The following is a 15,996-nucleotide window of genomic DNA, read 5'->3' on the forward strand; positions in this document are numbered from 1 at the left end:
CTGTTTTTTATAGCATGATTTTTCCCAAAATGGGAAAAAGGAATTAGCACAAAGGAACAACTAGGAATGACCTTGATAAGTCTTGAAAAGTATTCAATCACATCCCCAATCCTTATTTTTGTCAAAGATTTTTTTTTGTATGATTGTATGCCTTATGATGAATTGCTTCCTTCTTTCCATGATCTAACAAAACTTTATTATATTTCATCAACTTCATTATATTTCACTGTTCTAATCCTTTGTTTGCCCCCAGCTGAAAAATAGGCTGGATTTTTCATAGGCAGGAACAGAAAAATGCCACAAGCATTGCAGGTCACAGCTGCAAACTTCTATCCATCTATCTTCATTTTTTTAATGTTCCACCAGTAATTTTTTAAATTGTTTATTTTTCCCTTCTCAGGCTTTCAGCTAAAACTATCAGTTTAAAAGGAAAGATGGCTAGAAAAATCTCACTTAAACTCCCAAGCTAAATTGCACTGAAAAACTCCTATTTGTTCTTACTGCTTGCCACAACGCTGCCCAGGCTTTTCATGAAACATGGGCAGCAAAGTCATTGGTGTGTTTCTCTGGTTATCACGATCCTCTGTTATCATTTATAATTTAGTATGGGTTTTTGGTTTGTTTTATTGTATCTCTCTTTGGGATTTAATAGGAAGGCTAGAAAATCTATATTAAATAATCCTCCAGTTTGACTCTTTGCACCAGACAGCAGATTTTTTTTTCTTCTGAACATTTCAAAAAGAAGTTGAACTGACAGCTGCAACTTAGGAACAAGCTTTGTGTATAACCTATTATCATAAAATGGACACTATAATTTGATTTCTTGCTTATCAGCTTTCCTTTCACAGTCTTAAGCACAGATAAGTTCCCAAAGCAATTCATGGGGATTTTGGCAGGCAATGAGAATCACGCTGCTGAGTTAAACCCCGTATGTATTTTTCAGGCATTTTCTGAACATTATACATACATTGTTGTGAGAATAAGAAAAGACAAACATGGGAGGCAAACAAAAATTGCAGAGGCAGCTCAAGCTGGATTTTCTTTTCAAGCAACTGCTCATTTAAGAAGGAGCCTAATAATGTAGATTTTTAATTGCTATTTTCACTGTTTATTGTGATTCTATTATTGCATTTTATAACAAATGGTAAACCACCTTAGAAAGATCTGTACTACATGTGTAATGACTAGGCATAAAATAGCTTTCTTTTGTTTTTATAATTCAGATGTGTGTTTTTCCAAATCCAAAGAAATGACTAAAATTTTAACTTAGTTGCACCACAACACAATTCATAAATAGGCTGTCAACCACTATTGTGAATAATTATTAGTATTTAATTTTAACGTGCTGCTGGCAACCTGTTTTAGATCAAGCTCATTGCCCAATTGATTTATCATTTATAGCAAATACATTTTCTTGTTCATCACAAAGAAAATAATTTCTAGGAGACGCCCCAAAACACACATCACACCAGACATCTCTGCTATAGATCTAAAACAGGCAATGCAACAATAAGCTATTTAGATTACTGAAATATGGTTGCTTAAAATTCATGAGCGTTAGAAAGATTTGACCCTTGTTATGCATTACACAGGAATGATTATTTTTAGACAGGCTGATGACATTCTTGAAAGGAAAAGATGTAATCCTTTCAAGCCATGTTATATAAACCCAATTTACATAAATGCAATCTATTCAATAATTCAAGCAGGACAAAAACATGAGAGATCAAATTTAATAGGGACTATGTAACTCTAGTTATACATATTAAATACATACATGTATTATGTCCCAGCAGAGAGACTTATGATCATGATTACTTCAGTGCATTTTAACAGAGGCATCTCTGTTGAGGTAATTCCCCGTTAGGAGAATGAGCGCATACAGGGAGACATATTTGAGAGTAGTGTTTGAATAATACACACACAGCACATAGATACACTGTACAGTAAATGTAGGTTTTTACTTCCAGAAAGGTTTAAGCAAAGTTCAAAATAGGCAGTCCAAAGTCATTCACAGGTAAAATCAGTCAGTTTTCAATCCAGGGATAATCCAATAACAAAGTCCAGTGTCAAAAACAGTTCAGTATCAGACTTTTATCAAATCCAAGAATATCAGTCAATTAGAAGAATGGAGGAGTGGCAACTCTCTCCAACAGAAGTAACAGAGAGACTGAGACTAAGACTAAGACAACCCAGGTTTCTGGCTCCATCTTATGGCCCTTTGAGAAAACACACCCAACTACAGTTTTGCATTTTCTTAAAGAAAAAATATTAAAATGTTTATCCTGGTTTATATATTTTCAACCCAAATAGCTGTTAGGTGACTTATATTCCTAACATTCTCCCCTTTTGGGTAGGACAATATATACAACCTTACATTCTAAGTCCATAATCTTCACAGCAAGCCTTATGCTTTATAGAGCCTTGGGCCTTTGTAAAATGATCTGCTATATTGCTTTCTGACATACAGTATTCTAGCTTAATCATCTTACTTTGCGCACATTGTCTCACATTTAAATATCTTAAATCTGTGTGTTCTGTTCTTGCTTTTACAGCAATATTTGAAGCCATCTTTATTGCTGATTGGTTATCTTCGTAAACAACAATAGGATCTGTTACATCAATTCCCATGTCAATTAGTAATTGTTTATACAAAACTAAATCTGTACATAATAAAGACAACATGAGAATTCAGCCCCCATTATTGACAAACTTAGATGTTTCTGTCTAACAGACCTCCATCCAATCAATGCCTTTCCCAATAATACTACAGTACCCGATGTAGATTTGTCTGTAGCAAAACTTGCATCAGCATATCCAGTTAAACTCAGTTCATCTTTAGGCTCCAAATACAATGCATAATGCATTGTTTGTTTCAGATATCTTAACGCACGTTTAGCAGCTTGCCAGTGCCTTTCAGTTGGCTCAGCGTTAAATCTCGCTAATTGATTAACGCTATATGCAATATCTGGCCTTGACCAATTACTGAGATAAGTTAAACTACCAATCGAAGACTGATAAATGTTCTTATCAAAATAGGACTTTGTACATCACTATGGCTAAACTCCTGGCTCACTGGTGTTTTAGCCAGCTTACACTATATGCAATATCTGGCCTTGACCAATTACTGAGATAAATTTTTATATTTTTATGTTATATACTGTAGATTCATGAACAGCTACAGTTGGGCATGAGTGCAAGAGGGGCAAAACACAAATATTTCAAATGTATATATGTGTGTACCCTAAAGGATTTAAGAGTTTGTAAGAGAACAAGGCTATACTTGCATACAGGAGGACCAGGTTTTGTTTATGCTTCCAATTGAAACAAAACTGACCATTGTAAAATGTTTAAAATCTGTATAGCAGCTTTTCACAAAACCAGAAAAACTAAGTGTTCTAAACTTTCCAGATTGAGTGATGATAATTCCCACCAATCCAATGGACTGCCCCCTAGGTTGACCAAGGGTGATAGGAATTGCAGCCCACTAGAACTGGAAGATCAAATAGGGGGAAAGATGACCTATAATATATAGCTTGGTACTTTTTCCATTCTTTTTTAACATCTACGTGAGATCACTGTATGGGATCATCCGCTGCCATGGGATGAAGTACCATCAGTACATTGATGATATTCAAGTCTACAATTCCATCACAGGTGACTCAATGATAATGTCAGTTTTCTCACGGTGCCTGGGGGCTGTGGGAATCTGGATAGTGGATAACAGGCTCTGGCTGAGCCCTGGTAAAACCAAGTGACTTTGAGTCATGGAGCTCTAAGTTCTGGGACTTTAACAACTTTAATTTTAGATGGGGTTGCACTACCCAAACAGACCTGATACACAATCTGGGGTGTTTTCCTGGACTCACAACTCCTGCTTGATGAGTAGGTGGCAGTCATGGTTAGGAGAGCATTTCTGCAACTTCATGTTATGCATCAGTTGAGCCTTTCCTGGGTCCGGAGTCCCTATGCTCAGTCAGTCAAACCCTGGTCATCTCACAGTTGGACTTTTGCAATATGGTCTACATGGAGCTATCCTTGTAGAGTACCCAGAACTTCAGCTGGTGCAGAATGCAGCTGCTCAAAGAGTTCTTGGGACCCCTAGGGTGACCCACATTATGCTGCTGTTCTGCAAACAGCACTAGGTGCTAAGTTGCTTCCAGATACAATTCAAGATGTTGGTTATCATTTATAAAACCGTTCATGGCACTGGTTTAGAGTATCCGAGGAACTGGCTCATCCCTGGCATTGGTCCAGGATATCTGAGGAACTGGCTCCTCTCAATGGGGACTACTGGCAGAAAAAGCAAGCTGTGGACCTCCCATTTAGTTTATCGATTTTGAATTGATTTTTCAATGTATAGATTTTATTAAGCTTTTATATAATATTTTATTTAGATGATTATAAGCTTCCCAGCGTCACCTCAATGAGATGGGTGGCATACAAGTTTATAAATATATACATGCTTACTGTACATGCAAATATACATACATATATACATACATACATACATACATACATACATACATACATGTTTTAACCAGTCCTTTTCCCTGAGGCTCATGTGCATCTTCAGAGCAGACATTTGAGGCTGGATGCTCATTTGGAAAGTTGTGAATATTGTATGCCTGTTCTCACAACATGGCAGCTCTAGGAGGAACAGCTAGATACCAGCAACCAGTTGCCAAAAGACAATGTGATGAGTTGTATACCTTTGAATAAATGTGCCAGTTATGAAAGAGGAACAGGGCAACCAATGTTGAAGATGATCCTCAGCTATGAAAGCTCAGTAGATGACTTTGGGTTAGTTGCCCCCTCAGCTGAATCTGCCTTACACTTTGTTTTGCTTACAGCAAAACGGAGGTAGGATTGTTGTGTTTGAGGCCCTACAGAAAAGTCACAGTGTAAGTCTCATGCACAGTAGATGGATGGATGAAAATATTTTATCTCTTCTTTCAGGTTAAAAATCTGGGGAGGAACTCTGTGGGGTCACAGGTATTTTGCCAGGATGGGAAAAAGGCCCAAGGCCTATTGGGGTACAATAGGATAGTATGGAAGGGAAATAGGCGGGGGGGGGGGACATCTCTGCAGTCAGATGTAAGTCCCGTTGATTGACAAGCGCCCAAACTTCATTCACGTGACTTTAAGGGTACTGCAGCGGCCATAACTTTGAGCACAGGGTGTAAGTCCCTTTGTTCAGTACTGTTGTAATTTCAAACAGTCAGTTAAGGAACACTAGTAAGTCAAGAACTACCTGTACTCAACCAAACAGAAAATCAATTATCTCTACCAAGTATTCTGTTACTTTGTGGCAACAATATCATGTATTAGCAACAAAATGGCTGAGAGAAAAACAGCAGCGGCCTTCTACCAGTTGTAAGAAACTATAAGATAACTCAGTCTAGTCCAGTGTTTCTCAACCACGACAACTTTAAGATGTGTGAACTTCAAAGCAATCCCCTAAAATAATCATTCAGGCTTCCTGCAAACTGGTTATAGTCCAGATGTACTGGACTATAAATTCCCATAATTCTTAGGCAGTAGTATTCTAATACTGGATATTGGAAGTATACAACATGAGAAAGGGAGATATTGGCTCGAGTAGGATACAATATGTCATCACGGACTGCCCATCACATACAATATAATTCTGTCTTTCTTAAATGCCTCAGTCATTTTAACTTTCAAATGCATGTCAAGAAGTAATTTATGTAATACCGCTGTGATGACCCATAGTCTCTCAAAATAACCCCAAACCCAAAACATATATTAAAGTCCGGTAAGGCCTTCAACTTAACTTCACTGTTTAATTAGGCACAGTTTAAAGTCACAAAAGTAAATGAGGCAAACAGAAAACCAAAACAAACCACATTGACGAGAGTTCCGAAGCAACTCCAGGAAAATAACCGAGAAAAGTCAGTGGGAAGAATACCAGCAAAGATAAACCTCTTTCAAGGTGAACACTAAATTGACTCCTGCAAATTCTAACTGTGCAGTTGCAAACTTATATACATAGCTCCCACCTGCAAGCCACAAGGAGGATCATGGTAATCTCCTCTTCAGTAGACCTTGCTTTTCCCTGATCCTCTCCTCCCTGCCTGACCTAGGATGAATAGGGGATGGACCTAGATCCTCCTCTGACTACTCAGCTGGCCTTTGCCCCTCCCCAGCCTCCTCCACCACCTCTGGAGCCACACTCCCACTCCCTGTTGGCTGTTCCTCCTCTTCCTCAGAGTCAGTCTCCACCAAGGGCATGACAACAGCTATACTGTGCAGCAGGCTGCAAAAACATGAGAAGCATGAGTGTGGCAGCTGTTTGTAACATTTTTAAACAACTATGTCCATAACAATTCTGGGGAAAGAAGCAGCTGCTTTAAGATACTGTAGGCAGATGCTACATCCTCAATCAGAAGCAATTTTTGAAGATAAAATTCAAAGACATTCATAATCAAGTACATACACATTCAGTAACACACTTGTGTCATGTTTTATTAAAAAAACATTTTTAATTCTTACTCAGTTCTCTGAGTTTCATTACCTACATCACTAGAACAGCAACAACAAGAGACAAATAGGAGGTATCACCAAATATTGCACAAGGTAAAGAATAATTAAGATTAAAATCACCTGAAAAATGCAGAACAATATTAATGGAAATTAAAAAATAATGCTATGGAAGTGGTACCTTCAACAGAATGAATCAAGGTGACAGACAGAAAATAAAAGTAATATAAATATTTGGGATGAATTAAAGTGAGGAAATATCGGAAGCATCAATTTAGGGATCAGTGAAGGAATGAAAATGGTATATTGAAGGGTAGAATTGAAATTAGTGATAGAAATGTTAGCGCTCAAGAAAAAATGTATGAAAAGGAAAGTATAGATCCCGTAACATTGTGATTCAGTTGATACAATTGGAGAATATAAAGTATGGAAGTAAGAAAAATGTTATATTCCCTGGACGGTTTAGTGTATTTGTAGATAAATCTACTATATAAAAAAAACTAGATAATCCATTATCCATTCAATTTCAGAGATATTCCCTTAAAAAAAGAAACAGAATGACCAGAGAGGCAATACAGCAGTAGGAGTGACTTCAGACTTTCTGCTGGCTTCCCCATTGACTTTCCTTGTAGGAAGCTGTCAGGGAGCATTGGAAATGGCAATTACATGGCCATAGCCTAGTGGTCTCCAACCTTTCCTGCTTGGTGGCCCAGCACAGGGGGCAGGGAGGGGGTAGAGGATGGTTCTGTGTGAATGGCAGGTGTGTGCACAAGCACTCGCCGCTCATGTAAGTGGAGCTTTGCGCATGAGCGCAAGCACCTAGTTTAAAACAGGCCACAGCCTGCGGTTTCAGAACCCCTGTTGTAGATGACCACTGTGGTACACAGTACTGAAGCAGCCACAACCTTTGCCTAATTTCAATTCAATAGGAGTCATGGATCCCAGATTTTGGATGCATTCTGTAAGATAGTCCATTTGAGATACATTAATTCAAATATAGTTGCCTTATGATGTACTGTTTGGCCCAATTGAAGGCTAGAAACAATCCAACAAGGTTTTAGCGATATAGTTTTGTGGCGAACTGATTGGAAAGATAAATATAGCTGAAGTTTTTATGGAAGTGATGTTGTGTTAGCCGAGATCCTATGTGATATGCCATGAAAGTTATATGGATTGTATGATGCAATGAGTACTTTGGATCTGAAATTTAACATTGCAAAGATTAAGCTAGCTTAGCTTAGAGAAATAGAAATGGAATACTTACTATCTATAAGTGGAAAAAATTGATCTAATGAGTACTATGAGTACATTTGTCAAAGGAAGCAAAAATGACTATTTATAAGAGTATGCTTCTAACTCCTTTGTTACATGAAAAAGAGAGTTGGGTATGTCAGGAGAAACAGAAAGATTGAATTCAGTAGGCAACGGGGAAGTAAATGGAGAAAAACAATGGCTACAATGTGAATTGAGAAAGAACATCAATACTATTCTGAGATGGCTGGTCACACACAGAGAATGAATTAAGGTCAAATTGTGGAAAAATGCATGAAGGAAGAGTGAATGAATTGAAAGAAAGAGTAAGAATGAGAAAGCCATTAGAGGGAATCGATGAGATCTTCAGTAAGACAAGGACAAGAAATTCAAGAAACAAAGGCAAGGTGTAAGCAATGGATGAGCATAGGAAAAACAAAGGTAGTTTTCAAATACCAGGAGATAAGGAGAGGAACAGTGAACAGAGCTGGAATAATATTTACTTTTCTTTTGCTTGTTAATTGCATTTAATTTCTTTGTTGTTTACTATTCCTTTTCTCCACTTTGCATTATGTTGTTTACCATGAAAGGGAATAGCATGATTGTTTGTGTGTGTGTGTGTGTGTGTGTGTGCGCGCGCACGCGCGCAATATGATTTCATTGCAAGTAGCCAAAACAATAAAATTAATCTGAAAGAAAACTACTAGTATCATCAAGCCTGGGGAAAAATCAGTTTTGCTGATGATTTCAGAAAGAAAGGCTGTTTCGAACAAAAGAAAGCAATGGACAATAATGATTGAATATGCTAAGTGAGTACAGAATTGTAATTATCTGTTGGGTTGAAAAATGGTAAGCTGTGTGCAACAAAATGGAAAAGATGGAGTTCTGGATGAATCGATTACCGACTTTAAAAAAATTAATGGAATATTCTGTTCTATCCCTGGAGTGTCATTATAGAGATAGATAGATAGATAGATAGATAGATAGATAGATAGATAGATAGATAGATAGATAGACAGACAGATAAAGATAAGATATAAATAAACCCTGAAAATACTGAGTGCTGTCTAGATATAAAAAGATTAATATAACATTCTTTAACTTGCCCCTCTGGACTCCCATGATGCTTAACTAGACTGCAGAATGTTTGATAAAAACAAGAAGAAAGTGTCAAAGGTATTATTTTTATTCTGAACTGTTTACTGACTTCAGAATACTCTAAAATATTGTAGAATATATAAAACATACTCTAAAATATTGTAGAATTGTATTTCAACAGTTCAGCTCCATATGAAAATGCACACTACTGTAGATGTTCCTATCCATTCTTTTCCTGATAGCACAATGCCATACTAAAACACTAGTTACCATTGTCTTATAAAAGAAGGAAAAATGAGCAGTCTTTTTCTCCACTTTGCATATATTTATTTACCCACAAATAAATATTTTAAACAGATATTTAAAAATTGTTCCCAGGAAAAAATGAAATAAAAAATTAAACAGAATTTTTTACAATAGCTTCATAAATCAACAATGGCTTTTACTAACAGTATTAATCAAAAAGGATTATTTTTTTTTAAGTCTTAGATGAGGTTTTCCTTGAGATCTGAAATTTGGGAAAACCAGTGGAAAATGTCTTTTGATTTCTTGCAAACATAAATGAAATTAAAAAAACAAAACCATCAATTCTTTTGTCCTCCCACTTCCAATCCATCCAAATAAAGTAACTGATCTTTTCTAATCAAACACAGAATAAGCACGGTTTTATGCAGAAGAATTGCTTTATATTCAAAGACTGTTGAATTCAGGAAGATCACGACGTAATCGTATTGCCTTTAATTTTTCTACTTTAATTTTTGCCCTCAAAAGCTCTTCTTCCAGCTGCTGTCTCCTTTTCAACCCATCCCTTTTTTCTTGGATATAGAGGCCAATTTTCCTTTGATTCTCCAAAATTATGTGATGTTCTTCTTTTAGCATTTGCAACATTTGTGGATCATACCCTCCACATGCTGGCCTAAATCGTTCTCCACTTTCGAGCCTAAAAAACTCATCTCGCCTGGGGATAGGCGACGGAGATAGCATTCTTATATCCACAGAAGACAGAGAAGTTGATGGAGATCTTTCCATGACATGGACCATATGTTGCTGATCTCTTTGTTCCAAGTTATCCTGTGTTTGCAATTCAAGTATTAGTGAAGGTGGTGGCTTCACATCCTCTTCTTCTGGATCCAGTTCCAGTGTGATGGCAGCAGGATGGGGCTCCAACATTAGCTGAGGAGAACTTGTAGTAGCAACTGTTTCTTTTACCAGGGTAGCACTAAAACAGAATCATATTTTAGACATTAGAACCTTCTCTAGCCACAAAAGACTGTGGACACAAAACAGCATAAATTGACATTACTGGGTCCATAAAAGCTAAACAGGCAAACATGGTTAGTAATTGAGTAAAAGACTACTTGGAAATTCCAAGACTATAGGCTAGACTGAAAAACTTTTCTTAAGAAGGCAATGGCAAATACTACTGTAACTTACATTTTTTTTACTAAGAAAACTACATAAAGGTGTCTATATAATCACCAAGAATCAAGCTCAAATCAAGGGAGCTGAATGTTTTTAATCAACCTCTGAGCTATTGTACTTTGATAAAAGGAGAATCATCACAACTGTTTACGTGCATACTGTATATGCTGCCAGGAGAGACAATAGAAAAAGAGAATAGGTAATAACATGGAGCAATTAAATCATGAATACTTCTTGTTTGTATAATTCTCTTCTCAAGATGGCTTTCTTCCCTGAGTATTCTTTTTGCTGAAAACATGGGCAAGAAGTCTATGGCTTTTCGGAAGCTGCAGAATTACAGCTCCCAGCAGGCAGAGGGAGCATGGCCCATAGTGAAGGATGCTGCAAGTTGTAGTTCATCAAGTTCTGGAGGGCCACAGGTTAGTTCGTTCTGTCTTAAAAGTATTTATTTCCATATCTGCAAAGCACATATCCTCCAAAATTGCTTACTAGTCAGAAGGATCTTGAATATCATTAACCAGAGCAAGTCCACATGGGTTACTGTTATTTGGACTTGTTTCAATCTTCCCTTCTCTCAAAGCTGTGACCTCTGCAGAGGACTTCAGGGAATGTCAGGGACTGCTGCTCACCTGGAGCTGGACTGAGAAGAGCATTTAGAAAGCTGAGCAGCTTTCAAGTATCTTCTAATCTAGCAATAAGTCAGTGAATGACCTTGCTCTTCCCAGAAGATAGTGAAAGGAAAGAAGACAGGAAAACCACCTTCTCACCATATAGTAGCTTAAGAAACATTGAACATAGCAGCAGTGAAAAACTTGAATACACTGGGATGGGTGGCATTATATTTCCAGTCCCTTTCCTTCCCATGTTTCAGGGGATTATTCTTCATTAAAGACAAAATAAGGATATAAAGTTTTCCAGGGAATTAACATATCTATTTTAAATGAAAAACACTAGGAAGAAAAAATAAAATGCTTTTAAAAATACTTTTGGTCACTGGTAAATTTTGGAAGAGTTATACATGGAGCCCTTAAGCCATACCATGGTCATGTACCATTTATTTGAAATAAAAGCAATTTTGGTATAACGTAATTTAATCTATGAAATTTTCATTTTCTGTCATTGCTGTTTCATTCAAACACCTTCCTTTGAAATATTTGTTTCAAAATAAATTATTGAATAATTGATTATTCAACAATCTTCCATTATTATTGAATGGCAAATCATAGTTGTTCCTTCAGCTAGATCATATATTGCAAGTGTACTCAATTCCTCTACAGAAAGATTACTCTAAGCTCCCTAACATTAAAGTAAGGAATATTGATCAGCATCATTTTCTTGGAAGCAAGCTGCAATAATTTTATCAGAATTTGCATGTATAAGTGCATGTCAGGACATTCAAAATGAAAAGATCCAAGCTGAGGTTTCAGATCACAGCAAATCAGCAACTGTGAGCAATGGAGCATTAGTCATATGACCTTGTGTAGTGGACAACCCACAGAGAAAAACTGTAGTTGCATCTAATTAAGGATGAAAATAGCTGATATCCAATTGAAGCACTAATATTCATCAGTAAACATGGCCAAGCAAAGTAAAATATCTTGGATTTTAAAAAGTGCAACTTCCATACAATTTTCAACTGGGAAAAGGATATGTCCCCTTTTTTACTTGCATGGCAAGCACATTTCCTGATTTTTCATAAATAAGTATAGTATCTGGCAATGCACAAATTATGGCTGCAAAGAGATAAACCAAACTGGCTAAGAAGGCAAAAGCTTTGTGGCTAGCTATCTCTTTAATTCTCTCTTAAACAAAAATCGTTTGCATTTCCCCCCTTATTTTAAAGATCTACATGGAGGGATAATAGACAAATTTATTTTATTGAAATTTATCCCCACAAAACATATTTAGGACGTTACTCATTTCTAATGTTTAATATTCCAGATAAATTTTTCTGTAACATTAGACTGCTGCAATAATCATCTATACTGCATTTCAAAATAATGTTTAAGCAATTGATCATAGGAGGGGTGGTGGTGGAAAATGTTAGATGCTACACAGCATCTAAGCAAGATTACTATACAACAATGGTACTCTAGCCATTAATACTCAAGCTCAAATCTGTTACCAAGATCCTACTTACTCTACTGGTTCAACAAGTAACATCTTTCAATCAAAGTGATGTTTGGCCCAATCAATTTTAAACATATTAGCCTGAATAATCATTATGAACGTTTCATATCTCAGGGATACTGCTGCTTTTTTTTTTTTAAGACTACTGTCCCTGTTGAATTTAATGCACTTTTTGTTTATAAGTGCTGGACTGCAAAACACCATTTCGGAAGGAGTATTAGGTAAGTTAGCCATCCTAAGTTATATAAAAAGCTGGGATAAAAATGAAATAAAAATAATCATGTTATTATGTCATATATCATATCATGTAAGCATAGCTGATACAAAATTCTTACATGAAAAGAACCTGTTATTGTCGTATCTTTATTTGACATGCATCTTCCGTGGAAGTCGTTTAGAGAACAGTACTGTTTAACGTAACCAGAGGCAGGGCAGTAAACGGAGGCAGGGAAAATCAAAGGCTGACTAGCGTGCCCATACTTGCCAGGCTCTCTAGACATTCCATGTAAGATTATTCTATTTGTTTACCACAATAAATGACATACATTTAAAGAGTAGCAACAGGAGCCAAGAAAATAAATCTTGCTTTTTCTTAATGTTTTTTTTTAAATATCTAAGGGTACAGGGTAGACATGGGAAGCTTGCAACACAGAAAAGGGTAAAATCAAAGCCCTGCAAGAAAGGTCAAACACAGCTTGCCTGTTCTGTGTCTGGCTCAAATCTAGACGCACTTCAATTTGATTAAGCACAAAAGAATCTGCCCTAAAAATAAAAGGTTTCATGCAGCTGCAGCATCCTTATGTGCCTGGACCTGAGCCTTGCAAACCTGTGCACGTTCTTTTTCTAAGTTTAATTGCAACTTTATCTTTATTCTGCCTTCACACAGGGCTAAAAATGGTTTTGAAATCCACTCTGTATTTTTAAAAGGCAGAGTCGAATATCAGGTAAAATCATCTAAAAAGTCCAAGTGCAGTTTAAAATGTATTCTGCTCAGGGAGATTAACATAATCCTTGTCTGGGCATATGCAGGAGTGAGCTCCTTTGTTCTCCAACTCGACTTTATGTAGATTTTATCCAAAACAGGCAACAGCTTCTGTGTGCAGGCAGATGATTGCAGTACCGTACTACCTTAAATGTAGAACAGCCCTTCGCTTGGTCAATGTTTGAATGCTATGCCTATTAAAAGGGGAGGGGTAAAAGTTGGAGCTCCTATTTCACTTGGATTTTTTCTTAACCCTCACTTGCCAGGGGTCTGACAATAAGATCCTTGAAATAGCTGCTGCAAGCTAAACTGCCCAATCAATCCCTGTTTTTGCAAATTCGAAAGGCTGCTTTGAAAAGCCGACTTGGATTGCAGCATTCTTAGTTTTTCTAAGCTAAATCGTTTAGCTCAAACAAGGGCTGGAAGATGCTCAAGTTGGCAAACCAAGCCCAGCATAAAAGGCAACTTACCATGGCAGATTATTCCTTTCTCTCAAACACACAGTGGAAATCTGAGGGATCATTTCCACAACTTTCTTAGTCGGTTCAGAGATGTAGCTTTTGTAGTCACAGAGGGTCTCCTTTTGCTGTAAAAGTTCTTGCTTGGCATATTCCTTGAGCCTTTTGTATAGTGTGCGCAGGCCTTGGGCAGTGCGAGGAGGGCGGTCAACTCCAATGGCATTGTAGTTATCAGCTATGATGTCCCAGCATTTGTTTTTTTCCACTATGACTGAATGTTTGTTGGTGTGTTCCTCGAGAATATTAACGTATGGCTTGACAAGTTTCAGCAAATCAAGCTTTTCAGACAAAGTGAAATTCGAGGATCTGGCCTTCCCAACCATCGTCCTCTCCAGCCTGAAGAATAAGCAGTTCCTGAAACCACCACACAGATCCTAGCTCTTCTCGGCTCTTTTTCACAAACAGAAGAAAGATCAGGCTTAACTAGGCTTGTCTCATTTAGGCCCACGCCTACAGGGGAGGGTTTATTAAAATTCCTTCAGCTTAAGCTGACGCAGGTTCCTGAAATCTGGTTAAGCCAAGCCTGACCTACATAAGGCTTCAGACTGAAGGAGAAGAGAAGGGGAGGGTAGTGCACACGCACAGAGACTTTTGTGCCAAAACAAACCCCTACATTTAAACAGGATTGAAAACATAAAGGTTTAAAGATTAGCACGTTACCCTGCCAAATATTATCCAATTCATCCTGAGTTTAGAGCTTACACACATACATCTCTTTTGCTGATAGGAAAAAAAAAAAGAACTGCACAGAAGACTGGATTTATTCATGCTCAATAAAAGAACAACTTTTTTATGAGGAAGGGGAGGCATTTATTGGTTATTAAGCTGTACCACCTCTGCAAAAAGGAGAAAGAGGGAAAACAACAGCAAGCAAGACGACTGGATTTAGAGGAGGCGTGTGTGGAGATCCCAAACAGAGCCCCCAGATCACGGTTCTGTTCCCCAGCGGCTCTTCCCTCAGGCTCCATTTGCATAATGCTAGTCCTGCTGTCAATCAGGAATTGCAGATTGCCTAGCTAGTTAGGTTTCACTCAGGGTCGGGCTTCGCAGCAAAGCTAAGCTTCCCCAGCACTTTGCAGTGTGGCTTGGGCTTTATGCGCGCACACACTTTTTAAAGAGGCAGATGCTCAACAGAGCAGGGAGAGGAAAGAGCGGAAATGGGGTCCCCTCCTTACAGCTGCAGTTATAAATGTGCAACTCGTTACAGACATCCATCACATGGCAGGGAGCACCCATCTCCAGAGGTGCATCTTAAGGACAATCTTCAGTCGAGATTCTGGTTGCCCTTCTAATGACCTTCAAATGAGCTAGGCTAAAAAAGAGCCATCGTATCCAAGCAGGAAGGAGCTAAGATTGATGCAAGTTGCTACGCAGACATGAGGGATGCTAGCTTGGGAAACCCTGCCATAATTCTCTTGTGATAAGAAATTCAATCATTCTGTCAACTTACCAGCTTGTCATGTAACAAGAGCAGTGTTAAGAATTCATCAATTTATTATCACATAACCATCACTGATCACAGTTCTACCTTATGTATGGAGCACAGTCCTGAGGAGCATTATGCTTACACTTCACTTCAAACTATTTTTGTACCCCTTCAGGGATGTAGGAATCAAATTAAACCTCAGGTCCATCTTTACTTTTATCTTCAAATCACAAAATATTCCCTGCTTCTTAGGGAAGTTATATAAAGACAAGAACAAGACACTCTGATGGCCTTAAAAACAGGTACCCACTCCAGGTCATTAAAGTCATTACCGCCTGGCTTACTCTACCTAATTGGCTGTTGTAACAAACAGACAAAAGTCATAACTATAAGAGAAACATTCACTGGGTCTCACACAACATAAGTCATGGTTTGTTTAACCATAGTTAACGAAGTCATGGCTGGCTTGATTCAGTTAATCAATATTTTATATTATAATATTTATTATAATATTACAATATTCAAATATTTATATTATTTTATTTTTATTTTCAAGTTCCTGGTCAAATGATTATATCCATACAACTTACAATATTGTGTGAAAACCAAATATGTTCTAGCTTAATTGAGGTGGAACATAAAATCTTCCTGTGTATAATGGAATA

At 37.4% G+C, this 15,996-nt stretch overlaps 2 protein-coding genes across 4 annotated transcripts in view; both read right to left on the reverse strand.

The window, feature by feature from the left end:
- RAD54B (RAD54 homolog B) overlaps window positions 1-15,996 on the reverse strand; it is a 41,167-nt gene that overhangs the window by 18,126 nt on the left and 7,045 nt on the right. The gene's annotated exons all lie outside the window — the stretch shown is intronic.
- Window positions 9,158-14,897, reverse strand: FSBP (fibrinogen silencer binding protein). The gene is made up of 2 exons (XM_026705965.2): window positions 13,858-14,897; window positions 9,158-10,072 (listed from the first exon to the last, which is right to left on the reverse strand). The coding sequence occupies exons 1-2, from the start codon at window positions 14,226-14,228 to the stop codon at window positions 9,544-9,546; spliced, it is 900 nt and encodes a 299-aa protein (XP_026561750.1). The 5' UTR covers window positions 14,229-14,897; the 3' UTR covers window positions 9,158-9,543.

This window comes from Pseudonaja textilis, chromosome 3 (assembly GCF_049901715.1).
Source record: "Pseudonaja textilis isolate UNSWEBS1 chromosome 3, rPseTex1.2, whole genome shotgun sequence".
NCBI lineage: Eukaryota > Metazoa > Chordata > Lepidosauria > Squamata > Elapidae > Pseudonaja > Pseudonaja textilis.

What these genes read in the sequence shown, in the direction of transcription:
- FSBP (XM_026705965.2), bottom strand. Translation starts at nt 14,228, where the DNA reads ATGGTTGGGAAGGCCAGATCCTCGAATTTCACTTTGTCTGAAAAGCTT. An exon ending in GAAAGGAATAATCTGCCATG is followed by an intron (nt 10,073 to 13,857) that starts GTAAGTTGCCTT and finishes ATTCTGTTTTAG; the next exon opens with TGCTACCCTGGTAAAAGAAA.